Source organism: Haliotis rubra, unplaced genomic scaffold, assembly GCF_003918875.1.
Source record: "Haliotis rubra isolate DU_JTF1 unplaced genomic scaffold, ASM391887v1 Scf575, whole genome shotgun sequence".
NCBI lineage: Eukaryota > Metazoa > Mollusca > Gastropoda > Lepetellida > Haliotidae > Haliotis > Haliotis rubra.
This window is the reverse complement of record NW_025767274.1, coordinates 258,254-281,724: the sequence shown is the minus strand read 5'-3', so window position 1 is coordinate 281,724 and position 23,471 is coordinate 258,254. Positions and strand designations below refer to the sequence as shown.

General features: G+C 39.5%; 1 protein-coding gene across 1 annotated transcript in view; it reads right to left on the bottom strand.

The window, feature by feature from the left end:
• Positions 1-23,243, bottom strand: part of LOC124254563 (ankyrin-3-like) — a 90,357-nt gene extending 67,114 nt beyond the window's left edge. The window contains exons 1-2 of the mRNA XM_046688388.1: positions 23,008-23,243; positions 15,397-15,423 (exon numbers count right to left, since the gene is read on the bottom strand). Of these exons, the coding sequence (XP_046544344.1) occupies positions 15,397-15,423; positions 23,008-23,058 (78 nt within the window). The 5' untranslated portion in view covers positions 23,059-23,243. The remainder of the gene's footprint in view (positions 1-15,396; positions 15,424-23,007) is intronic.
• Between the last annotated feature and the right edge of the window lie 228 nt (positions 23,244-23,471).

Here is a 23,471-nt window from a genome sequence, read left to right as displayed (position 1 = left end):
GTCATCTACACACAAACCTAAGGCTTCAGTAGGTTTACTGATATTCATTTTCTGTCAGATTTCAAACTTTCCACACCTTGAAGACACAGTTTCGCCGTGCAAACATTTATTTTTAACCTCTTTTGGAATGAACGCACTAGACAATATGACTACACAACTTAGGTTGGGTTAAACCGGGACTAAATTATAGTCATTGAAATCTTTTAATTAGTCAATTTGCTGAAGCCATTTAAACTATGTTTCCTTTTAGCTGGAAAAATAATCAGAGCATAGCTTAATTTGTTTAATGTGGTGATTGCATTAAGGTGATTAAGAGCTGGCACTTTCTGTAAGCTAGAAAGGTAATTGTTGAGCTTTGCATTAAGTAGTGGCGCCATCACAGCAACATATCCCGGCTTACAGGAATTACCAGACTACCATTGAAGGTACTGGCCTGTTAACTCGGTATCGATGGTAATATCAATGAATCGGTGCAACAAAGCACCTTGAATTCGGATTGTTAAACCCCAGTGGAATTGATTTGAGGTTAGGTTCCCAAAACTGAAGCCATAGAAATGGTCCATATGGACTTAACGGTAACACACTGGAGGCTACTTATAATATTAACCACTGGTTTTTCTGACCTAGATTCAAATACTTATAGATTGCCATGGTATAACTGCCGTATCAATCAATTGTAGCTTAGAATAACAAACATATTTGATTGTTGTAAATGGTCCCTCCCAGGTCACTCTGACAACTCAACAACCTTATCAGTTTCCACAGCTCCTTACAGGTCGCTTGGCAACATCCCTAGTTGTTGAAAAGTTGAGATGCATACTTAAAAGGAAATAGGAAAATATGCAATAGTTTCATTCTTCTGGAGCCATAATGAGGTTACTTTTACAGAAACATCATGGGCACATGAATAACCAGGCTTTGATCACTGGTCATGTAACAGGAAAAAAGACACAGACAAGAAATTGAGGGCATTATTAGATGTAATATTCCGGTCTAGCAGGGTGGTGTGACTAAGCTCAGGCTAACACACATGGCCATTACATATTCATTCCCGCTTGTGTTCAGTAACTCTCTTGTGTGCACGACCCTTGAAAAGAGCTGACTCAGCTCACAAAAATGTAAAAGCATTTAAATAAATCTTATTTACATTGTCTTGTTTTTTCATCACTCTGTCAATTACACTTTACAAGAAGATTATTTCCCAGGTACACAGTTGGGCAATCATGCATACAGCAACCGTAATTATTCTATTGATAAACATATTAATGTCATTTTGTATACCCGATAATGGATTTTTGTAACATTCCGTCAATAGCAGTAGTAGTTGTCAGCTGTATACAGCAACATTAACAAGCAGCATACACAAGCTGTAGTGAAATGGACGTGACTCATGCTTGACACTGGATATAGGTAGACTAACGCTTAGTCTCTGAATATACTCATGGAAACAAATAAGGGAAAACATGAAAGTACAAATGTTCCTTTATTCTTTTCCAGTTTTTTTCTCAAGCTTTGTATTGCACTGTGGGTGAAAATCTGGGAATAAATGAAGGAAAACTGGAATCAAGTGGTGTTCCTTTATTTGTTTCCCTCAGTATATATAATTTACATAGTAACAAATAAACCCATTTAAGTTGAAAAGGAGCCCCAGTCAGATGTGAAATTCAGAACCTGAGGGAATCTAGACTTGCTTATTTAAAGCTTTAGCATTGCAGAGAAGGATAGGCAGTATGTAACTGTGAGACAGACTATGGATGTAGGCTACACCTGACTGAAACTACCGGTACACAGTCAGCCAGACAAGCTGGGGCTGCTAAACCAACCTTGCATGTTCCCATCTGACCTGTGGGTTCGGTCAGTGACAAGGGTTAATATGTGAACTCATTCAGGTCGACCTGCGGCTAAACCTTCACAACACAGTGCCTACCTGTGTCTGTAGTACATTTGGTCTTAGCATATTAACCCCATCAGGTCGACCTCCAGGCTAACCTTCACAACACAGTGCCTACCTGAGTCTATAGTAAATGTGGTTTTAGCATGTTAATCCCATCAGGTCGACCTGTAGGCTAAATCTTCACAAAACTGTGCCTATCTGTGTCAACAGTTGATACAGTAAAAGTATGGCAACACAATCAGGTCAACCTGCAGATTAGATCCACAGTTGCCAGGTGAAGAGGTGAGTTAATGCATCACAGTCTCACCAGATATTCCTTACAATCAATTCACAATGACACCCCTGTCTCATTGTCCTTACCCCATTCTGTGCAAAACACTTTTTTAATGAGGGTTTCAGCTTCATAGCAATATTCCAGCAACATAGTATTGATGGGCTAAATAGAATGTCCCCATGCAGGGAATCAAACCCAAACATTCAGTATGCTAAGCAAGCACTTTAACCACAAGACCACTACACCTTCCCCATATATGACCTAAACTGAAACACTGTTCCACATCTATGTATTACAGTTTTTCTTTTAACAAAATGTAATCAATGATGTATATTTTCCTGAATTTTGTCAAAAATATCAACCCCTTGTCCAAGTACCTGTACTAAGAAAGTGACATGCCTGACCCTATCAGGACAAATACCTGTCAGGTAGCCAGTACACACATGAGTGAATGTCTTGGCCCCAGGTGACTGATAGGGCCACTGTTATCAGCACCCCTCAGGGGAGATCGGACAGGTGAAATCCCCACCTCAGGTGTGTGTAATGTAATATTACACCTGGCTTCATGGTGTCAACTACCTACCTTGATCTTTACCTGTATCTAGGTATTCACACTTCCTGACAAATTGATAAGAAACACACCTGGGATTGTTTTAGCATTTTACACCAAAGACCCAAAGGGTTTTTCATATATCAGACTTCTAACTGCTAGGTGAAACCAACAAACACAGTGTGGTACTGACACACCCCAAAACAATCGGGCAAACTAGGATCTTAACCCACAATTGATAGGTTTCTTGCATGTCATAGGGATCTGTCAGCAGATTGTGTCAATTTACACCACTGGGCCACCTGTATGTACTGTACATATGTAAATATATTGTCTTAGTATCCCTGTCACAAGCACTGTGTGGGGGCTTAGAGAAATTGGTGTGTGTGTGTATGAGAGAGAGAGAGAGAGAGAGAGAGAGAGAGAGAGAGAGAGAGAGAGAGAGAGAGAGAGAGAGAGAGAGAGAGAGAGAGAGAGAGAGAGAGAGAGAGAGAGAGAGAGAGAGAGAGAGAGAGAGAGAGAGAGAGAGAGAGAGAGAGAGAGAGAGAGAGAGAGAGGGAGGGAGGGAAATTGGGAGAGAAAGACAAAGAGAGGGGTGGGTGGGTGGTGGTGTTCCTTAATGCTGCACTGGGCAAGATTCCAGCTATATGATAGATAGATTGTTATGATAGATGAAATAAATCCAGTGGTTGATATCGTGAAGCAATCTTTCACAAAGCACAAAATGGGGTAGACCATGTCTGTGGAGTCTTCTTGAAGTCGCCACACAATTTTGTTAAATGTGAGCCATGCTTTACCCAACCTCAACAAGTGGCATGCTACCAAATCATAGAAAGTAGAGATTCTTTAGCATCAATTTTTTTATAAAAGTGGAAAATGAAAAAAAAGAAAGAAAAGATTTCTTTGTACAATGTTTGTAGGGGATACATCATATTTCTTGTTGAAATGGGGACTGTTAACAATAAACACTGGTTTTATTATGTCCGCCATCACTGTCAGGTGTCATGGCTACCTTGGTGAAGTGTGGGTAGCTTACAAGTTAAAATCATTGCTCCTCCTGTTCAATTCTCCACATGGTGCTACTTCTGGTGTTACTTCAAGAATATGTCTAAAAGGGGCAAAAACAACCAACCCAGCACTAACTCTGTACCGATTATCTACCACATGTACTAAGGTCATCTGTTCCAGGGCTGCTGTGGTTATGGATGACAAGCCCTCAACAAAACACATCATAATCAATACATCAATGTCATCTATTTTAATGTTGACGATGACACAAGGTACATGGCCCATCCTGATCAACCAGTCTGCGATAACAGGTCGCGATGGCCTTTATGACTGTCGCTGAAACAGACAAGCTCTTATGCGGTACTTTCCTCATGACTGAGGAATAAAAGCTTGACCTAGACGTCTCGGGTCATTCAAGTAAACGGCCTATTGTTGCAGACATTTCCCTGTTGTAAGAATTTTGCTAATGGGCATATTTTCGATCCTTTTGATTCTTGAGTTTATGCTTAATAGCACTGGAACAGTTCCCATGTTTGTCTGGGCAGTAATAGGGCTTTGCAATAAAGGTTAAACTGTGTTTGTGCTGGATGTAGGTGGAACATGGGCTGATGAGAAGAAATACACATGAGGATTAATAATTTACACAAAGACTAATGTCATGTTGGCACACTGGATGCAAGTGTATTCCGAGTGTGGGTTGTGTCTTAGTTGTGTAGGTTCTGTCAGTGATTGGTTATTGATTTTGTGTTCTGTTTGAAAGAGCAATAAACCGGTTTTCTTATAAGCTGCTACTTTTAAAAACTGCCTTATAACCTGTAGATTTAAATGAAGAAGTCAATCATATAAAGATATAATTAAAGAATAATAATATTGCTCTTTATATATTATCCAGGGGCAGTGGGGTAGCCTAGTGGTTAAAACGTTCGCTCGGCACGCCAAAGACCCGGGTTCGATTCCCAACATGGGTACAATATGTGAAGCCTATTTTGGGTGTCCCCCGCTGGGATATTGCTAAAAGTGGTGTAAAACACACTCAGTCACTATATTATTCCAAGGATATATACTTCGTTTCTGAGTTTCCATAGCTTCCGATTTTGGTGAAAAATTGTGTTGTTTAAATTTGTCAGTGAAATAAGGGTCAGCTGATCAATGTCTAACATTGTATACTATATATCAACCGGACTGGGGGGTAGCCTAGTGATTAAAGCGTTTGTTTATTACGCTGCAGGCACAGGTTGGATCGCCAACATGGAAACAATATGGAGAGTCCATTTCTGGTGTCGCTGCTGAAATATTGCTGAAATATGAAAAAGTGACGTAAAACAACGTTCATTCATTCACAACATGTCATGAATTGTAAAATTTGAAAGTCTGTGTTTTCCGCTTATTTATTCAAATGTGCAAAATATGCAAGACATTCTTGGTGTCCTCAGCTTCAAGCCAAGAGCAGCTTGTTGATATGCATCAAGATCTGATACTACCCACACAAATAATTAAATGTCTGTCAACAGCTTGTAAGGTTAATTTACACATCTGAATAGAAATGTCTGAAATGAGAAATTAGTTTCTGGGTAAAATTTGACCTTCCATCTCTATATAATGTGTACGTGATACTGGTGCATGTAATTACCCTTTGCAATTTTGTATCAAATGTAAATTTGGCTTCAGTTTACCATTTTCAAAACAATTAAACTTTTTTTTAATGAAATAAGACCTCATTTGAAGTTCACTAAAACTGTAAGTTCTAGACTTACCTAGATTGAACTCTTTTGTTAAAAATATTTTTATAACGTCACCTGATACTACAGCATAAAACCTTAAGGAAGCCCTGTATACCATAGCAAAATCCCTTAAGGGTGAGTGAGTGAGTGAGTTTAGTTTTACGCCGCACTCAGCAATATTCCAGCTATATGGCGGCGGTCTGTAAATAATCGAATCTGGACCAGACAATCCAGTGATCAACAGCATGAGCATCGATCTGCACAATAGGGAACCAATGACGTGTGTCAGCCAAGCCAGCGAGCCTGACCACCCGATCCCTTTAGTCGCCTCTTACGACAAGCAAAATTACTTAAGGATCTGAGAACCAGAATTCATATCACTCAAGACAGAAGGGTAACAACCTCTGTCGGGAATTGACCCCTGGAAACTTCCTAAATGATCCATCATTCAGATTAATCATCTTGTACAATTTTCCAATTTTGGAGCATTGGGGTAGCCAAGTGGTTAAAGCATTCACTCGTCACACCGAATGACTGGGTTCAATTCTCCACGTGTCCACAATGCATGATATTCTGAAACTACTTTAAAAGCTCCAGAAAACCACTCACATAATGTCAAGTTTCAAAACTAGATCACACCTGACAAAATCAATGGTGTTCAATCACAGAAACTTGCTTGGCCATTTGGACCTTCTAATCACTCTCTTTCATTAGAGCAATTAATGAGATCACGGCATGTAACAAGGGACCTTTACCTACTTAACTCTGAACACTGCACTATACACCATTATCCAACAAGTGACACACAGTGTCCTAGGCTGTACTCCTGTATGGGGCCTGTAACATATGCTGATTGATGGCAGAGTGTTAATCGCCAGTTAATTGTAACAATTTAAGTGATGGCAGACAGATCCTGCTTTGTTTGCCAGATAGTAATTTAGCACCTGATATACATTACCATCATGACATTTGAAATCCATGACCTCAATTATCTAGGTGTGTGGAGAATGTGTTGTCTCAGCATAATGTACTGGTATATCAACAGTATAAGATCACACTTGCTACTTTCACAAGTACAAAGACTTGGTTTAACTGTTCAGGTTGGTTTTTAACTTAATGCATCCCTTTCGAGGATGAAGATTAAAGACAAACTAGAGGAATCCCTGTATTTAGTATATTACTCCAGCAGCTGCTTCATATCTATCACTGGTGCATGGCTCTTAGACTTGCTCAAGTCTCTAAGGTAAATGAATAACTTAAAACAGAATTTCTAAAAAATAATACATAACAGATTTGGGATCCTTAGATGTAGTGTCTGCTTATCTAGACTTGCCCCTCTGAAGGACAGGATTACTATACATCCATGGGCTCAGCATTCAGTACAGACTTGGAGCAAGGCTACATGGCTCTTCATAACACCCCTGAAGATTCTGGGTTAGAAAAAAATAGGTCCCCAGCAACCTCGACTGGTTGTGACAGGGGACAAGGTAGTCTGTCTCACAGTCCCTGAACCACATTCTTTTCCCTAATGCTAAAGCCCTAAATGAAGCAAGTCTAGATTTTACATTTCCTCAGGTCCTGAATCTTGGAATTCACTGGGGCTCCTTTACAATTTAAATGGGTTTATATGTTACTATAAAAATCATATCTATTTAGGGACTAAGCATTAGTCTAGGGACCTGGCTGCATGGCCCTTCATAATGCCCCTGAGGAATCTGGGTTAGAATAGGTCCCCAGCAACCTTGACTGGTTGTAGCATGTGACATAATATTCCATGTTTAAAGAATTTACCATTTGCATATTTATCCTACATTTACTGTGGCTGTATAATTCCACATGCAGCCATCAAAGCATGTGTAGCAGTCTTAATAATGTGATGTTTTTAACATGGAACAGACATGAATAGTTTTCATAACAATGTTACTGAGCGAGTTGGGCATTACGCAAAGCCCTATCCTGGGACGTCAGTGGTGGTGATGGTTACCATTACACAGATTATAGTAACGAATAGGGAATATAGCTGCATGCTTTCAGCAATGTTTCAGCAACATCATGGCAGGGGACACAAGAAATGGGTTTCACATATTGTACCCATGTGAGAAAAGAAGCACGGGCCTTTAGCATGATAAGGTAACACTTTAACCTCTCCACCAACATCCAAAAAAAAACCTGGCAGAATCAACATGTCTGTCAATCGACTGAGAGGAGTGAGACAGAAACTGCTACGCCCAATTTATCAAGGCACGTGACAAATACCCTCAAATACCATGAATACCCTCGTAGCATAAAAACAACCAAGCACGTGCCGCCAATCAATTTGCAATTGTGGATATAAATGTAACATTTACATTACTAGGAACTATCCCAATGGGGATCTGGAATTGAGTGCTAAGTTGATAATCAAAACCTATCCAGCAAAGTTAATTTGCTAATTGGCTGTACAAAGGGATGTTTATCTGTCTGCTCTGCGAACCCTACACTCTAGGTCTTTTTCCTAATCCTCAACACAGCAGCCAAGTCTCAACCTTTCACATTCTGAAACTGGAGAGCTTGTTCCACAAATACGTATATGGTAAAGGGTACGTCAGAGGAGAGAAAGGGTGGGACTTGTGTGAGTGAGTATGGTTTTACGCCGCTTTTAGCAATATTCCAGCAATATCACAGCAGGGGATTGGGCTTCACACACTGTATCCATGTGGGGAATCGAACCTGGGTCTTTGACGTGATGAGAGAACGCTTTAACCACTAGGCTACCCAACAGGTCTTGAAGCAGGTGGGTGAACAGGGTGGATGTGATGAAGATTGCCAGGGGAGTGTGGGTGGGCGGATGGGTGTATGATTGCTTGAATGGTCGGGTGAGTGATCAACTGAAAGTGGCTGAAGGAATAAAAGAAGATGGGTAGATGAGTGGAATAAGGTCATAAAGCATTTTTCCCACCGCTTTGCACCTTATTTCAGCCATATCATGCATGTGTAGTTCATGTGGGTGTGATATGAGTTCCATTTACCACTGCTTAGAACAGGATTTCAGTTTCATCCCTAAATGTCAATGGTGGAATGAAGGCCTGAAGTGATGCTAGTTTTAGCCGTTTGCCACTCTGGTTAACCACAAGTGTTAGGAAGTGAGTGATAGAGCATGGAAATGTAAAATTCATCAGCCAACCACCAATCAATCTAATTGAAAAAACCTGTTTTGTTATATTTTACTGTCCATTACTAACACAATACAATGGAAACCTAACCCGAGGCTGACACTGCTCACGGTATCCCCTCGCCATTGTCTCTATATCCACCATAACTGTGCATGTATATGTACTGTCTCTGACACAGACACTGGGAACACCTGCTGTGTTTCACATATACAAATATTACACTGTCCTCTATCCACACCAGATATGGAAGACTATGTTTCAAACCCTGAATGTTTATAATGAAACGTGTTGTTAGAATGTATTAGTTACCATGGTTACTGATACCAACCTATCAAATTTAATGAAAATGGAAAAATACATTAAGTAATTTACGAGGTTGCCAATAAATCTTACTCTGGTCAGAAATATCCAGACAGATTTGCAAACAGGTATGTGTGTGTGTGTGTGTGTGTGTGTGTGTGTGCGTATGGCGTATGCGTGCGTGCGTGCGTGCGTGCGCGTGTACCGTTTAGTCTTAAGGCCCACATACCACAAGTAACTTTACTGCTTTCACCGTCAGAAGTCTGTGATCATTTGTGCAATGGGCCCTACTTACCTAACGCTGAATCAGCAATATTAACGCCAATCATATGCATCACTGACCTGAATGTGAAGACAGTTTTCATGCCTGAAGGCACAATAACACATTCTACAAGTGAGTGACTTCTTACGTTGCTTGAAGTAATATTCTGCAATATCACAGAAAGAGACACAAAGAAAGTATGTTGTATCCTGGGGGGTATTGAAGCAAGGCCTTACAAGGGTGAGTGAGAGAGTTTAGTATTATGCAGCTTTTAGCAATATTCCATCAATATCATGGCGAAGGACACCAGAAATCGGCTTCTCACATTGTACCCATGGGGGGAATTGAACCCAAGTCTGTAGCGTGACGAGTAAACGCTTTAACCACTCGGCTACCCACCGCCCTAATTAACAGTGGCAGCTAGTTGGATATTACACTATTGTTGTTTTAAGCCGCACCCAACAATTTTATGGGTATATGACTGTAAATAATCGAATCTGGACCATTCAGTCCAGACACTGTCTTCATGAACACTCCAGACACTGTCTTACTATTCTGAACTATATAACGTTTTCCCTTTCCATGAAGGCCTCAGTGTAAATATATAGACTAAAATGAAGGTCTAGAATTTCCACAGTTCCATTTCACTGGAGTAGCTTGTTTCCATCAAATTATGTTTTCAATGACTAAGTTCGACTCAGTGCTGTGGTAAACAACATCCTTTGAAAAACTGTTAAAATGTACAAATGTGCACATTGCTCCTATCATGTACAAAAACAAGTAAAGCATCTGTTTACAATACAATTAAGAAGAAAAACTCCCTGCTTGTATTCAAAGCCATCATACCAGCATCTCACAGTAACAAGGAAAACCGCCCCATTGTATCAACACCCCATCATCACAAGCCGGCTCCTCTCTAACTACCCCTCTGTGTGCATTATATATGATTTGTGGCAATAAACACCTTTCAGGAGGAATAATAAAAGTGACAAGTACGGAAATCCCTACAGAGAGGTACAACAGGCAGCCCTAAATCTCCTCATAAACAGCAGACCATTACACCGTGACTCAGAAGGGGGAACAGTATGGTGGAGCTGTTCCTCCCTTGAACAGTAGACAGGGTAGGCGTGGTCCTGTGCTACTTTCACCAGGGTGAATGGAAACTTTGTATCTATATCACAATATCCGTAGCTTGTTGATTTTTACTTTGTTTGAGATATGACAGAAGAAAGTTATATGTATTTATTAAACGCAAGGGTGTGTTTATGGAAAACAGATGTCAGATGGCATAATGTTAGGGAGGTTCCTTGATGTAGAAGAAATGGGTCAACCTGAAAACAACCATTGAATAACAAGCATCTCATTCCTAGCTAACAATCTATGAGTCTTTTACACTTAAGGTAGAAGATGTTGCAGCAGGCATTGTAGTCCGGCAGATGGGTGTGGCAGGTTGTGGGAGCCAGGTAGCTAGGGTCCGTTCTGATAGGCAGTAGGAAGGGTATGTTGTGGATACAGATGTTTGGGGATTGAGTGACAGGTAGAAGTATGGCAGCCAGAAGCTGGGTGAGTGAGCTAGTATGGTTTTATGCCGCTTTGGGCTGGGATGCATGGCTGTAGGTTATGGAACCAGGTCAGGTAATAGGTGTGGTGGTATGTTGTGGATCCAGATGTTTAATGGGGATAGGGTGATAGCAGTAGGTAGTTCCCTCAGAGGTTGAGCGAGTGAGTCAGTGGGTTAGTGAGTATGGTTTTATTACGCTTTTAGCAATATTCCAGCAGTATCATAGAAGAGGACACCAGAAATGGGCTTCACTCACTGTACCCATGTGGCGAATCAAACTCAGGCCTTTGGCATGACTAGCAACGCCTTAACCAGTAGACTGGTGATAGTGGAACATGGTTGGTAAAAGTGTTACGTAGGCGGTATAGAACAAGAAATCAATGGCCATAGATGACAGTGTTTCCGCTGACATTTTTACAGCTGGACATTGTGACCGGCTTGCATTTCAAATACCGTTTTTTTGTAAATTTTACTGGTCAAGTGATCACGCTTTTGATTGTGCGCAAGACCTTGCACCCTAACAACCAATCAGAAATGTAGTGGGTATCGCAATCCGTCAATGCTGCTATTTTTAGCCTGGGTTGTTTCAAAACTGCTATTTTTTATTTAACTTCTCAATGTCATTGTGAAAATGTAATCTTTTTGGAGGAGAAATATAACTGACAGAAGTAATTAGAAAATTGATTTTAAAACGCCGGACACGATTACCAATAACCTTTGAAATTACCGGAGATTCTTTGTACCAGTCAAAGTCTGGTATATACCGGATAATGGAAACACAGGATGATAAAGCCAAAACATTTTTAACAGGTTTACTAAGAAAGCAAAAGTGAAGTATCATAGGATATGATCCTATGTGCACTGCAGTGTCAGAACACGGAACAGGATGGTGTGTATTTTCAGCTAGTTCCTGACTGGCCGAGGTCATGTCCAGCCTGGTAACAGAATGTAACTACACACAACAAGAATGTGTGGAATGACTCCAGCCTGTCACCCCAGCTGTTGTAATGACCTTCACCTTGCCAGTGTACCTGGGCTAAGTGATGGAGGTACCTGTTCTGCAAACATCTCCCACATGAATATATCCCTGTTGGTCGGGAACTGGTGTCACGCCAATCAGTGTCACGTGCACTGTAGCCAAGATTTAATCCGAGGCTGGGACTCAAACACCTCTATTGTTTACCTTCATGTATTTCTGTATCATATGATAAATAGATCTTCAGAACCTTATTATCAGCATCTGCAAATGTTCTTTGTTAAGATGTAAATATCAAAAAGAGTAAGTGAATTTTTCAATCTTTTTTAAATCTCACGTAGCTAATGAAACGTTGTCTGCTCTAAGCTCTCCAAACATTCTCAAGTAGTCAAACCTCCAACAAGTTGATTATGTTTATGATGTCTCAAAGATAAGGAGTGTAAACCCATGAAATCCACTTTGAATTCTAGAGCCTTGAACATAGCCCATAGAAAGATCCCATAAATACTTACACAAAGTAGGACACTACATACTTCAGGCTATTCACAAGGAGAAAAAACACATTGAAGTTTAATACTGTTATGCTAATAGTTGGGTTTTTTTTCTTTCCTTTCAACACTGTACGTCTGTTTCAGAGCACACCCTATTCCACTGCAACATGAGGGCTTAAAAAATGTTTAATTTGGGTTTGGACGGGTCCAAATTTTCTACCCCTATTACCCTACCCTACCCAGATCCCCGTAATGATAATTCCTGACATCAAATTTGCAACAAATATCAATATATTCTTCAGCTCGGGAGGCTAAAATTTCGAGCTTTTCAGTGTCTTTACCATGTTTAATATTCAAAAGAAGGGACTGTAAATTATGTCTAAATCTTCAAAGACAATACAACCTTTTAATCATGAAAGAATAACATATTACATTGTTTAACCCATGTTATGATCATAACGGGTCCGGGTATTGAGACGGGTACCCGAGTATTGAGACAGGGCCCGGGTATTGAGACAGGTACCCGGGTCCAACTCATTACCCACCCGTCACAGGTATTCGGGTTACCCGTCCCAGCCCTAGTTTCAATGTTTATCCTTGAGCATGCTCTGTGACATCTGAGAGCTATTATATAACAAAACTGAGATACTGTTCTGCACAATAAACTTTCTGCAGTTGCAGGAATGGTAGTAATAGATCCAAGCCGGTATCTATGTGTAGAAATACATAATGTTTACTACGGAAAAAGTAACATGTCAACCAGTTTTGATTTGTCGCCAATAACGAATATATTGTAACGTGTAAGATGTTTATTCAGCATAATGGCCAAAGGTCCAAGTGGATATTTAAACTGAATACACTTCATTTTCTTCATATTGTTGTCATGTGTTACGGTGTGTGATTTTAATATCAACTGAACGCTGTTATATTGAAACTTCCCACAATGCATCTTCTGTCAATACAACTACTCAAAAGGAAGTTAAAAAATACCTCATTTTTTCCTAATCTGTCAAGACATGATATATTAACAAATATCATACGAAAGGACTGTGAGGGGTATATTATGATTATCTGTAATGTCAACAATATTTCAGAAATATTACAGTTATCTGCAATGTCAGCAAAATTTAAGATACATCATATAACATGCAATGTCGGCAAAATTTAACATACATCATATAACATGCAGTGTCAGCAATATTGAAGATGGATTATCATCACCTAATGATGAGCAACATTTCCTGGGTAGGATTTCACATTTTTGCCCAAATGGTACTTCTTAGTGTTGCTATAGAAACAAGTGTAAATAAACTAAAACCTGTAGATTAGCGCATGTACATGCATGTAAAGCCTCATAATTTGAAAGACTTCTGTATTTCATTTCTGAACACTCGTGACTTACACGCAATGGGAATTTTGTACATTTCATTTCTATTTGAAGTTGCCATGACAATGTAATAAATGAAAGCAGCAAAGCGTAAAATGAAACCAATGTCATTCATATGAAAATGGTGACATTTAACCCACAAGCATTGAAACGAACATTCCAACATTACCTTTTCATACATAATTAACCAAAGCAAATGTCAGAGCAGATACATTTGGAGGATTTGTCCCTGTAAAATGTCACCATATTTCAGTGTTAATCAATACGAGAAGGGAGGCTGCGAGGCACATCAGCAGCTTTGTCAGGTCACCATGACCCAGTGATCAGAAATGACACACCTTCTACTTGGAAACAAATCGGCAATTACCGACTAAACGCAAACATGCAAGTTTCATGCTTAAACACAAGGCTGACAATATAAAACGCACAAACACTGGAATGCTTTGACAAAACAGATTTGTCTGACAAGGCGGATGATTAAGACTGTTATCGTGGTTTAATCATAGATATAAATCCGATGCTGTCCAGGAGGATGTGGGGCTTTTTGCACTGTAATGTCTCAGAGTAAAAAATAAATGGTCCATTATGATGCCAGTTCTACAATACCCACCATTACTACATGAAATAATAACAATAACAATAATAATTCATTTATATAGCACCTAGCACATGTGACTAGTTGCTCACTGGACGCTGTAATCAGAATCTGATTACGTGCTATATGCTTATTCTTCAGCACCATTTGTACAGCAGTGATCCCAGCACTGGATGTTTCAGCCCCGTGTTAACCTTTGATGCTTTGTATCCCCATGCACCCTGGGATCCTATTCTTTGCATTTTCCCATGACTCTACGTCTTGCCTCTGGCTCCACTACCCCTACTGCCATGTTCCTCTCCCTGGCTCTTCTACCCCCCCCCTGCCACACCCCTCTCCCTAGATCCTCTACCCCATGCCATGCACCTCTCCCTAGATCCTCTACCCCCTGCCACATCCCTCTCCCTGATCCCACTGCCCCCTGCCCTCCTGCCACATCCCTCTCCCTAGATCCTCTACCCCTGCTGCCATGCATCTCTCCCTGGCTCCTCTACCCCTACCACACCCCTCTCTCTGATCCCACTACCCCCTGCCCTCCTGCCACACCCTCTCCCTGGTTCCACTACCTCCTGTCACATCCTTCTCCCTGGTTCCAATACCTCCTGTCACACCCCTCTCCCTGGTTCCACTACCCCCTGCCCTACCCCTCTCTCTGGTTCCACTACCCCCCAGCTGTCTCTTCCTCTCTTTGAACTCACAAGTCTGCACTCACTGTTGCAATCAATCATGGAAAATTGTGATGTCCATTAACATGTTGCTTTCTGCTAGTAATTATAGAGCATCCAACCTCATGCATATTTCATGCTAATTTCCTCAACACCTGTCAAACAAACAAGTTGATTGAGGGCAGAACGGCTCATTTAGGTAATGGCGTTATCTGTTATCAGGCATTGCAGGAAATAACAAATCCTTGTTATTTATAATAAGTCACCATGCTACTGCTGTCTAACAAGGGGATAAAAGGCAACTTAACTGGTAAAAATCTGTTAACTACGCTGCCTCAATATAAACGCAGTTAAACCGATTACTCTGAAAGCTTTATGAAAGTTCTAAAAGCAGTCTTCCATCGGGTAAACATCATCTTAGTTGAAGTCTTTATTTATTGCTCTATTAAACTCAGTTAATCGTGTTAATAACATTTATATCAAGGCAGTTGCAGCTTCATGGTAACGAACAAAACTTTGCAAAAAAAAGGTAGATCACTCTTCACTTCAACTCTGCTTACCCCAAAATCAAAGGAAACTCTTTTTTTCTGCGAAAACAAGAACAACATGTGACATATACAATTTACAAAACAACATTCAGCACCAACAACACTTGGAGTATAGACATGGTATATAACGTGCAGATATGGCATGTAGAATAATGCATCGATATTGTCCTATTTTGTGATGGTTGTATTACATATGTCATATATCAAATATTAAAAACATATAACATTACCTTTTCTGCATAAAAGTTATAAAGCCAGATGATTGGCTGTAATATCTATGCTGTTTTCATGCAAAAATGTTTCGAGTCCACATATTGCATTAATGATATTTTCATGTCTGGGTATATGGGAAGAATGCATTTCAAGTGTCCAAAGCCGAACCGCAATTAATACTCCGATCCTGTAAATAATCAAATCTGGATCAGACAACCAATGTCGTTTGTCAGATAAATAAAAACTGGCAAAGATATGATTTTGTTCAAATTTATCGATCATGGATTGACTAACAATGCCACACATTTGCAATGTCTTCTATGTAATACACAGTACAAGAGCTGAATCACTCAATCATCACGTCGTCTTGATATTTACCAGCATTCTTCAAGACATTTTGGCATAATGCTAATTTTGGCACCAATACACTGACGATCAATCTAATTATCTGGGAAGGTTTAATGTCAAGTGATCCATGCTGACCTATAATACTCGATCAATGACCAGAGAGATTATTACAACTGACCACATCCAACAAAGTAGGTGACAGGTATAACAGTATATGTACGTGGCACTTGCAGTTACCTCCCTTGCACATAGCCTTTGCTCCTGTGTCAATGTCCCATCTGTTTAGACTGTCCTTACATGTTCCAGACTAATCTATTATTGGTCAGTGACATTTAACTGAGGTCAATCTCCATACCAGCATGGATATATGTCATGTTATATAGTTGTGTCATGATATTTCCTGAAGTTTTACTTTTTGTTTCAGATATCTGAGGAAGTAAAACGGTTTTGTTTCAACATATACATAATACTCGGTTGAAAGTAAATCTTTCCATGACGTGAAGACTTCTACAATGTATTTTCTCAACAAAAAAAACAAAGTGGGGAAACCACATTATGAGAACATGCACCTGGTCAGATTATCGGGTGTTCTCTATCAACAGGTAATTTCAGACTGTTCACATTATCAGGTGTTCACTATTGACAGGTAAATTCAGGCTGTTCATATTATCAGGTATTCTCTATCAACAGGTACTTTCTGTCTTTTCATATTATCAGGTGTTCTCTATCATCAGGTAATTTATGTCTGTTCATATTATCAGGTATTCTCTATCAACTGGTAATTTCTGAATGTTCACATTATCAGGTATTCTCTATCAACAGGTAATTTCAGACTGTTCATATTATCAGGTATTCTCTATCAACAGGTAATTTCTGAAGGTTCATATTATCAGGTCTTCTCTATCAACAGGTAATTCTGAATGTTCATATTATCAGGTATTCTCTATCAACAGGTAATTTCTGAATGTTCACATTATCAGGTATTCTCTATCAACAGCTAATTTCTTAATGTTCACATTATCAGGTGTTCTCAATCAACAGGTAATTCTGAATGTTCATATTATCAGTATATGAAACAGGGCCCCGTTCCTCAAAGCGATCGTAGCGCTACGACAGTTGTAAGTCTATGTTAAAGTATGGGAGTTACGATCATCTTAGCGCTACGATCGCTTTGAGGAACGGGGCCCAGAACTAAAGAACAATTCCTGATAGTAATAACATACCAGAAACTGATTGTTACATCCAGTGTACCTATTGATGTGACTTCATCATAAGACGCATGGAGAGACTCTGAAGCAAGTCCTGAAGCTAAGATTGTGATCCTTCCTGTGCCCCAGACACCAGTTCCACTTATCATAATGAGACTAAAACCTCACTTCTCACCATAATCTCATAGGGCCAGTATTACACCTCTAAAAACAGGAAATACATGAGGTGTTAAAACAAAGCCCCATACATCGTGATTCTTTTCAACGCTGGCTGCTGGCCAATATTTGGTGTTGTCACATGGGAATATTTCTCCTTGATGAGTTTTACTCTCAACCAGCATAGAAAGGTTACGTACTTAATGTGTAGTGATGCTCGTCAATAATTCACATTTCAATCAATCGTTTCCCAGCAAGTAGCACAAAGAGTTGATAACCTGTCTTTGCCATACATTGATGACCATGTTAATACTGTGAGTTAAAACTATTTGCATAATCTATTGCAGGAGCAATGATAAATTATTGACAACTTTACAACATTGTCCACAATATATGAACGCACATTTCAAAATGGCTGCATGTTTATTGACAACCATGACAATTGCTTTGTCAAAGATGTTGATACAGAAAAATGTTTCTTTGGTGCTGGAAAATATAAGTCCTTCTTCATATGAAAGTATTACACAATATGACATAACTGTTCAACGCTTAGGGGCTTGATTAAGGATTTTCCATTATCAATTTTTTTTAGCTGAATCATCTCAAAACTTTACCATCATATTCATCATCATCATCATTTGCGGTAACAATTTGATTGGCATTCTACAAGTTGGTGAGTAAATATAAAAACATAGTATATTTTCTTCTTAAAGGATATTGTGATGTTATTGTGAATGAGAGGCGGTGGGGTGGCCTAGTGGTTAAAGCGTTCGCTCGTCACCCCGAACACCCGGGTTCGATTCCCCACATGAGCACAATGTGTAAGCCGATTTCTGTTGTACCCGCTTAAAACCATACTAACTCACTCACTATTGAGAATAATATCTTAATCATCATGCAGTTTATCACAGTTCTATAATATGCAGTTGTTCACAGGCCGACATTTCAAGGACATGTATTTTACTTGCTCCTAAGCGTGACAGGTCAACATGACTCATCAATAAACCCACAACTAAACCATCCACCATGTACTTCTCATCCTAATCCTATTACCCTAATCCATTCTGTCCACACTAAGATGGAGAACACTTACAATCTTGCAAGTCTAGGGCAGTAGGGTCAATCTGACAGGACAGCATGTCCTCAGCCCATCTCTCTCCACATCCCTAACTGTGGGTGGAGCTCACAAAACTCCGCCAACATTTTAAAACATGTATTTATAGTCCCTGCTATGATCCATTAGGCTCTCCCACCCACTACAACTCCTGTGAGCTGGTACGGCAGGCGAGCTCCATCATCTGGAATCAATGAGCGAAGGAATCTACAGACTCAACTCAACAACACTAAAATGGGTAAACACAAATTTTATGTCTGTCAATGAGGTTCATGGATTCTTGAGACCCTGATAATCCTGTTTTCTTTCTAAAATATCATATTTTGTCTATGAGTTTTAACAAAAGGTATTTACAACTGTACATGTGCAGACACGATTGGTAATGTTCAACTAGTTTTCAACCAGTGGTGTATGTCAAATACTACATTGCAGGGCTGGAAATAACCCATTGCCCGACGCCCCAGTCCAGTGTTTTTTTCTGTCGGGCAAGACAATTTGTATATCCATTATACCGGTGTCCAGCTGACTTTCCAATGTTAATTATGTTGTTTATTTAAAAAATCAACAAGAAAACAGACGGTATAGTGGAAAAATTATCAGGGCAAGTGATTTTACATGTGCAACTGTACCGGAGTACACTAGCAATTTTAAAGATATTTCCACCCCTGCATTGGGGTAAAAATATTTACAGTTTCACATATCTTGATGACCTCAAAGTTCGAAACGAGCTGCAGTTTCACAGGAAGTGTTTATATCGATTCAATATTAAAATGAAATACTGAAATGTGTCCATAGGACAGGGTAGAACAAAATGTACCTGAACAACAGTCATAAATAGAAGTAAAGACTACGCAAAAACAGATTGGAGATAATCCGATTTAACCCCCACACGTCTACATCACTTCATCACAACTGGCACTAAATGAACTCAGATAAAGAAACAGGAATCAACAAAGTCAGCGGAGAGACGTTTCAATTACACGTTGGAGGTGCTGTTCCAAAATGGTGCCAATACATACAATAACGGCTTTCATAATTGAAGGGGACGTTAATAAATTGACCAATTCTCATCCAATAAACCAGATACGTTAATGGAGAACTCCCATGGTGCCCACCCATCAGGTCTTGTACATTGCCGCTGCCAATCAAAGAGGATAACAGCGTCTACAAGCCTGAAATAAGCATCACCCTTCATGAGGGCTTGGTAAAGTTCCTAGCGATTTTAGCCTAGTGGAACATTTGAAAATTGAACTGTAGCTCATAATAAAATCATGTCCGGATATGGGTATGACTCAAGATGATACAGCGAGGCCTTGGAATGCATGCATTTGGAGGGATCAATATTGAATCATTGGGAGTTACAACACCAAAATCTCTCTTAAACGTCTTCAAATTCTTGTCAAATGTGGTAAATACTAGTACTGTTTCACTTGAAGAAATAACACAGTTACAATAAAAGGAAAGTATTATAAGATAAAGGGCCACAGGGTCCTCCAGGCTTTGGAAATAGTAAAGCTTGTGAACTATCTGAGGACCCTTAAATATACTACTCAAAATAGATAAGGACCAACCACTTGTTTCATATTTACTGGGGTGGTGTGTAACCTTTTTAGAGCAGCATATGCATGTACTACTAGAGTTAAAACAAGTTTTCTTGACTAAATAAGAAAATATGATACTTGATGGAAAGTTTCTGGTTTGTTGACTTTAGTCATGTTTAGATGAAGATTCTTAAAACCATTAAGAAGCTGGAGTTTTGAACAGTAATCCTGAAATTGAGCATATGTAACATGAAATAAAGGTAAATTTGTCATTCAAGGAACGTGCAGTGAGATGGATTTGGAAATGAGGAAAATTGGTTTAATCTGTGTAGGAAATGTGGGATGTCAAACTGTGCCATTATGATAATAGCCAGGGTGATCTAAAAACATACCCAGCAAGCTACCCTGGGGGTTACACAGCTGGGGAGGAAGCTTGCATTTTTATTTCCCCGTTTTATGGCACCTACAAGATAGGGAAAATAGTTCAAAACAGTTTACCCTTGGGAGTGGATAGAGGGCTGGCATTCCCATGGAGGGATCATCAACTCTGGCTGTAAGTTTACACTGACTATCAGATAGGGATAAACTGGCCATGATTGTGATGACCTGTAAATACAGATTGCTTCCATACCAGCTACACACTCCATCTGTTGTACAAGCTCTGGGCCAGCTCATGAAGCAGGCATCTTGAAGCAGGGCAGGTCTCTGGCATTGTGCAACATGCGCTAGGCTAGGGTGTTTTCATTGCAGACAATCATTAGCTGTAATTTTCTCAATAATTCAGCTCGTCCTTCACCATGCAACATGTGGTATGGTTTAAGGTCAGTTTGGGAGATTATTATTGCACTAGAATAATATCACTTACCATCAGTTATACAATTTGAGTATTTAATAACAAGGAGATACATGTACATGTTTTGGGGATGAGTGGGCACAACAAATCTCACTGGTTAAAAGTGTTTTATGCACTCTGCAATGGACCATGAAATGAATGAATTAGAAGCAGCAAATTGTACCCAATATCACCCACGACTGGTGATACATAAAAGCAATATTTTGTCAGCAACCTACAGTCTTGATACAATCGATAAACTGATAAAGGACATATTAATATTAATTAATATTGATACGAAGACTTAACCTATCATTGGATATATGTTCACAAGGTTGAAATGGATGCATAGGGATATCTTCCAATCTATCAGTCAATCCTAATATGATAGAAATTAAAATCACAAATAAGCAAGTGAAAAAATGTCTATTGAATAATTTATCTCTGAAATATTTCAATGAATTCCAGAATGCCTGAATTGTGGATGCACTTTGCCAGCTCCAGTGTGATGTAATCAATGACAGACCAGTCATCCATCAGCTGGAACATGCTGAACCACAGTGAATCATGCTGCTCAAGGGACTCACTCTAATATGACTCATGTACGTCCAGATTGATAAAGCAAATAGTCCTTAAATGTCAATTTTAGACACACATGTCAAACTTTGAACTGTAAGATTAGCATGTGTGTCAGTTTAATATTTCACTTAGTATTTGTTTATTGTGTCGGATCAGATAGCTTCCAGTTGGATGGTTGGGCAAATAAAGCAATTGTTGCACAGTGACACAACAGATGAGGGCACAGCTATTGTGAAAGTTGTAGCCTGTTATACATTATACAGGTTATCATATGGTGGAGAATGGTCATGATTGTTTCTACAAACATGACCAAGTTTAATTTTCCTAAAATTAAACAAGTTTCGAAAATGTCCGGTATTTATCAAATACATAAAAAATATATATCCTCATCAAACATCACATCTAAAGAGAGGAGGAAGTCCTGAGCTGTTAGCACATCCTGTGTTGTTGATTTCATGTGGATTTCAAAATGCACCAGCACCTCACTGAATCCTGACCTATATGACTAGCTAGGCAATACGTCCATCAAGTCACATCTGCTTGTGCTCGGCAGTTAGCGTATATATATATATATATATATATATATATATATACTAGGACGATTGATTTTGTGAGTACATTGAATACAACCATTGAATTATGTATATGTATACTAAGCCAGCGGTTTAGCCACATCATGCACAGTGATGGAACTGAATGTCTAAACTGCAAACTCATCTGCAGCATAGGTGCAACAGGTGTTATTTTTATGTGAAATTATTTAGAAATTTCAGACGTAATTTCACTTATGTGAGACATTTTTATTTCATAATTAATAGTTTCATTACTAGTAATACAAGAATGACTTGTTAAAGGTAGCTATTATACCACCAAATACATTGCATATTACTTAAATGTGAACTATAATCTTCATATTTGTATGAATAACCAATCAATAAACCTTAAAATAATCATACATGTGAGTTAATTCATGATAATATATATAACATTAAGTATTAACATCGATAACCTGTTCTGGTTCACATAATATATATTAAAGCCCACTCAATTCACTGTCATTTCTCACTAAGTTGACAGCGTTTTATCCTACTACTTCATAAAATATTTTTATGAGAGCCTCATATATCCAAAATTCACGATTGAAAGTAAACACTATCATCCGATCATGCATAGCAATGCAGTTTGAATCATTATTTTGAGCGGGCGATCGACACCTGGCGCACCTGTCCTCGTGCACACCCCTTTGTTGTCTATTTCATTTGCTCCAGTCGGCAAACTTCAAAGGGCTGACTATGCGATTGTAAACTGCTGGACATGTTGCTTGTATCGTGTTTACGACGTGTATATTGGACCAACACACCCACACATGCACTGTGCAATATCCCCGACTTGATCACCTGCATGACATAACTGAACACAGGCATACTGGGACATGCTTCACTGACTGTCAGGCCTCAAGGTGTGCGGGCGCCATGTTTTCAACCGGCTCTTGACAAACATATCCGGGAAAAACAATCGGGAAAAGTTGTTTGCAGTTTTCACACCTCTTAATAAAAACATGCATATGAACGTGCTTGCTGTAATAGCAGAACATTTTAACAAAAAAGTCTAAATTGTTTTCGATTCACCTACCTCCCCTTCAAGAGTGCCATCAGTTCCCACCTCCGGCGCTAAAGTCGTCATTGCTAATTTGGCGGTGCAATTCAGTCATCAACTCGGACAAAACTTTGTCCTAATCGAAATCGAAATCCACACAAGGCTTCGGTAAGAGTAAAGGTCCTTTTTGCGGCCCAGACAGTGCTGACTTACAGCTAAACTCACGGCAGCTCGGCCTCTGTAACGTAAATGGCGGTAGTAGAGCAGATAGTACGGACGATCCCATTGGCTAGCGAGGGGGGAGAACCTGCCGAAGGGAATTCCCTCAGTTGTGAAAGCCTGTCAAAAGGAAATGATGTGTGCTCGCTTCCCGACATCAAACGTAACGGGACTTGTATGAGGGCGCAGGTCAACTCAATTGAACAATTCAAAATGGAAGGACAGGAAACCGACGATCTATTTACGCGAAACAATGTGGTGATAATACAGATCACCTTTGC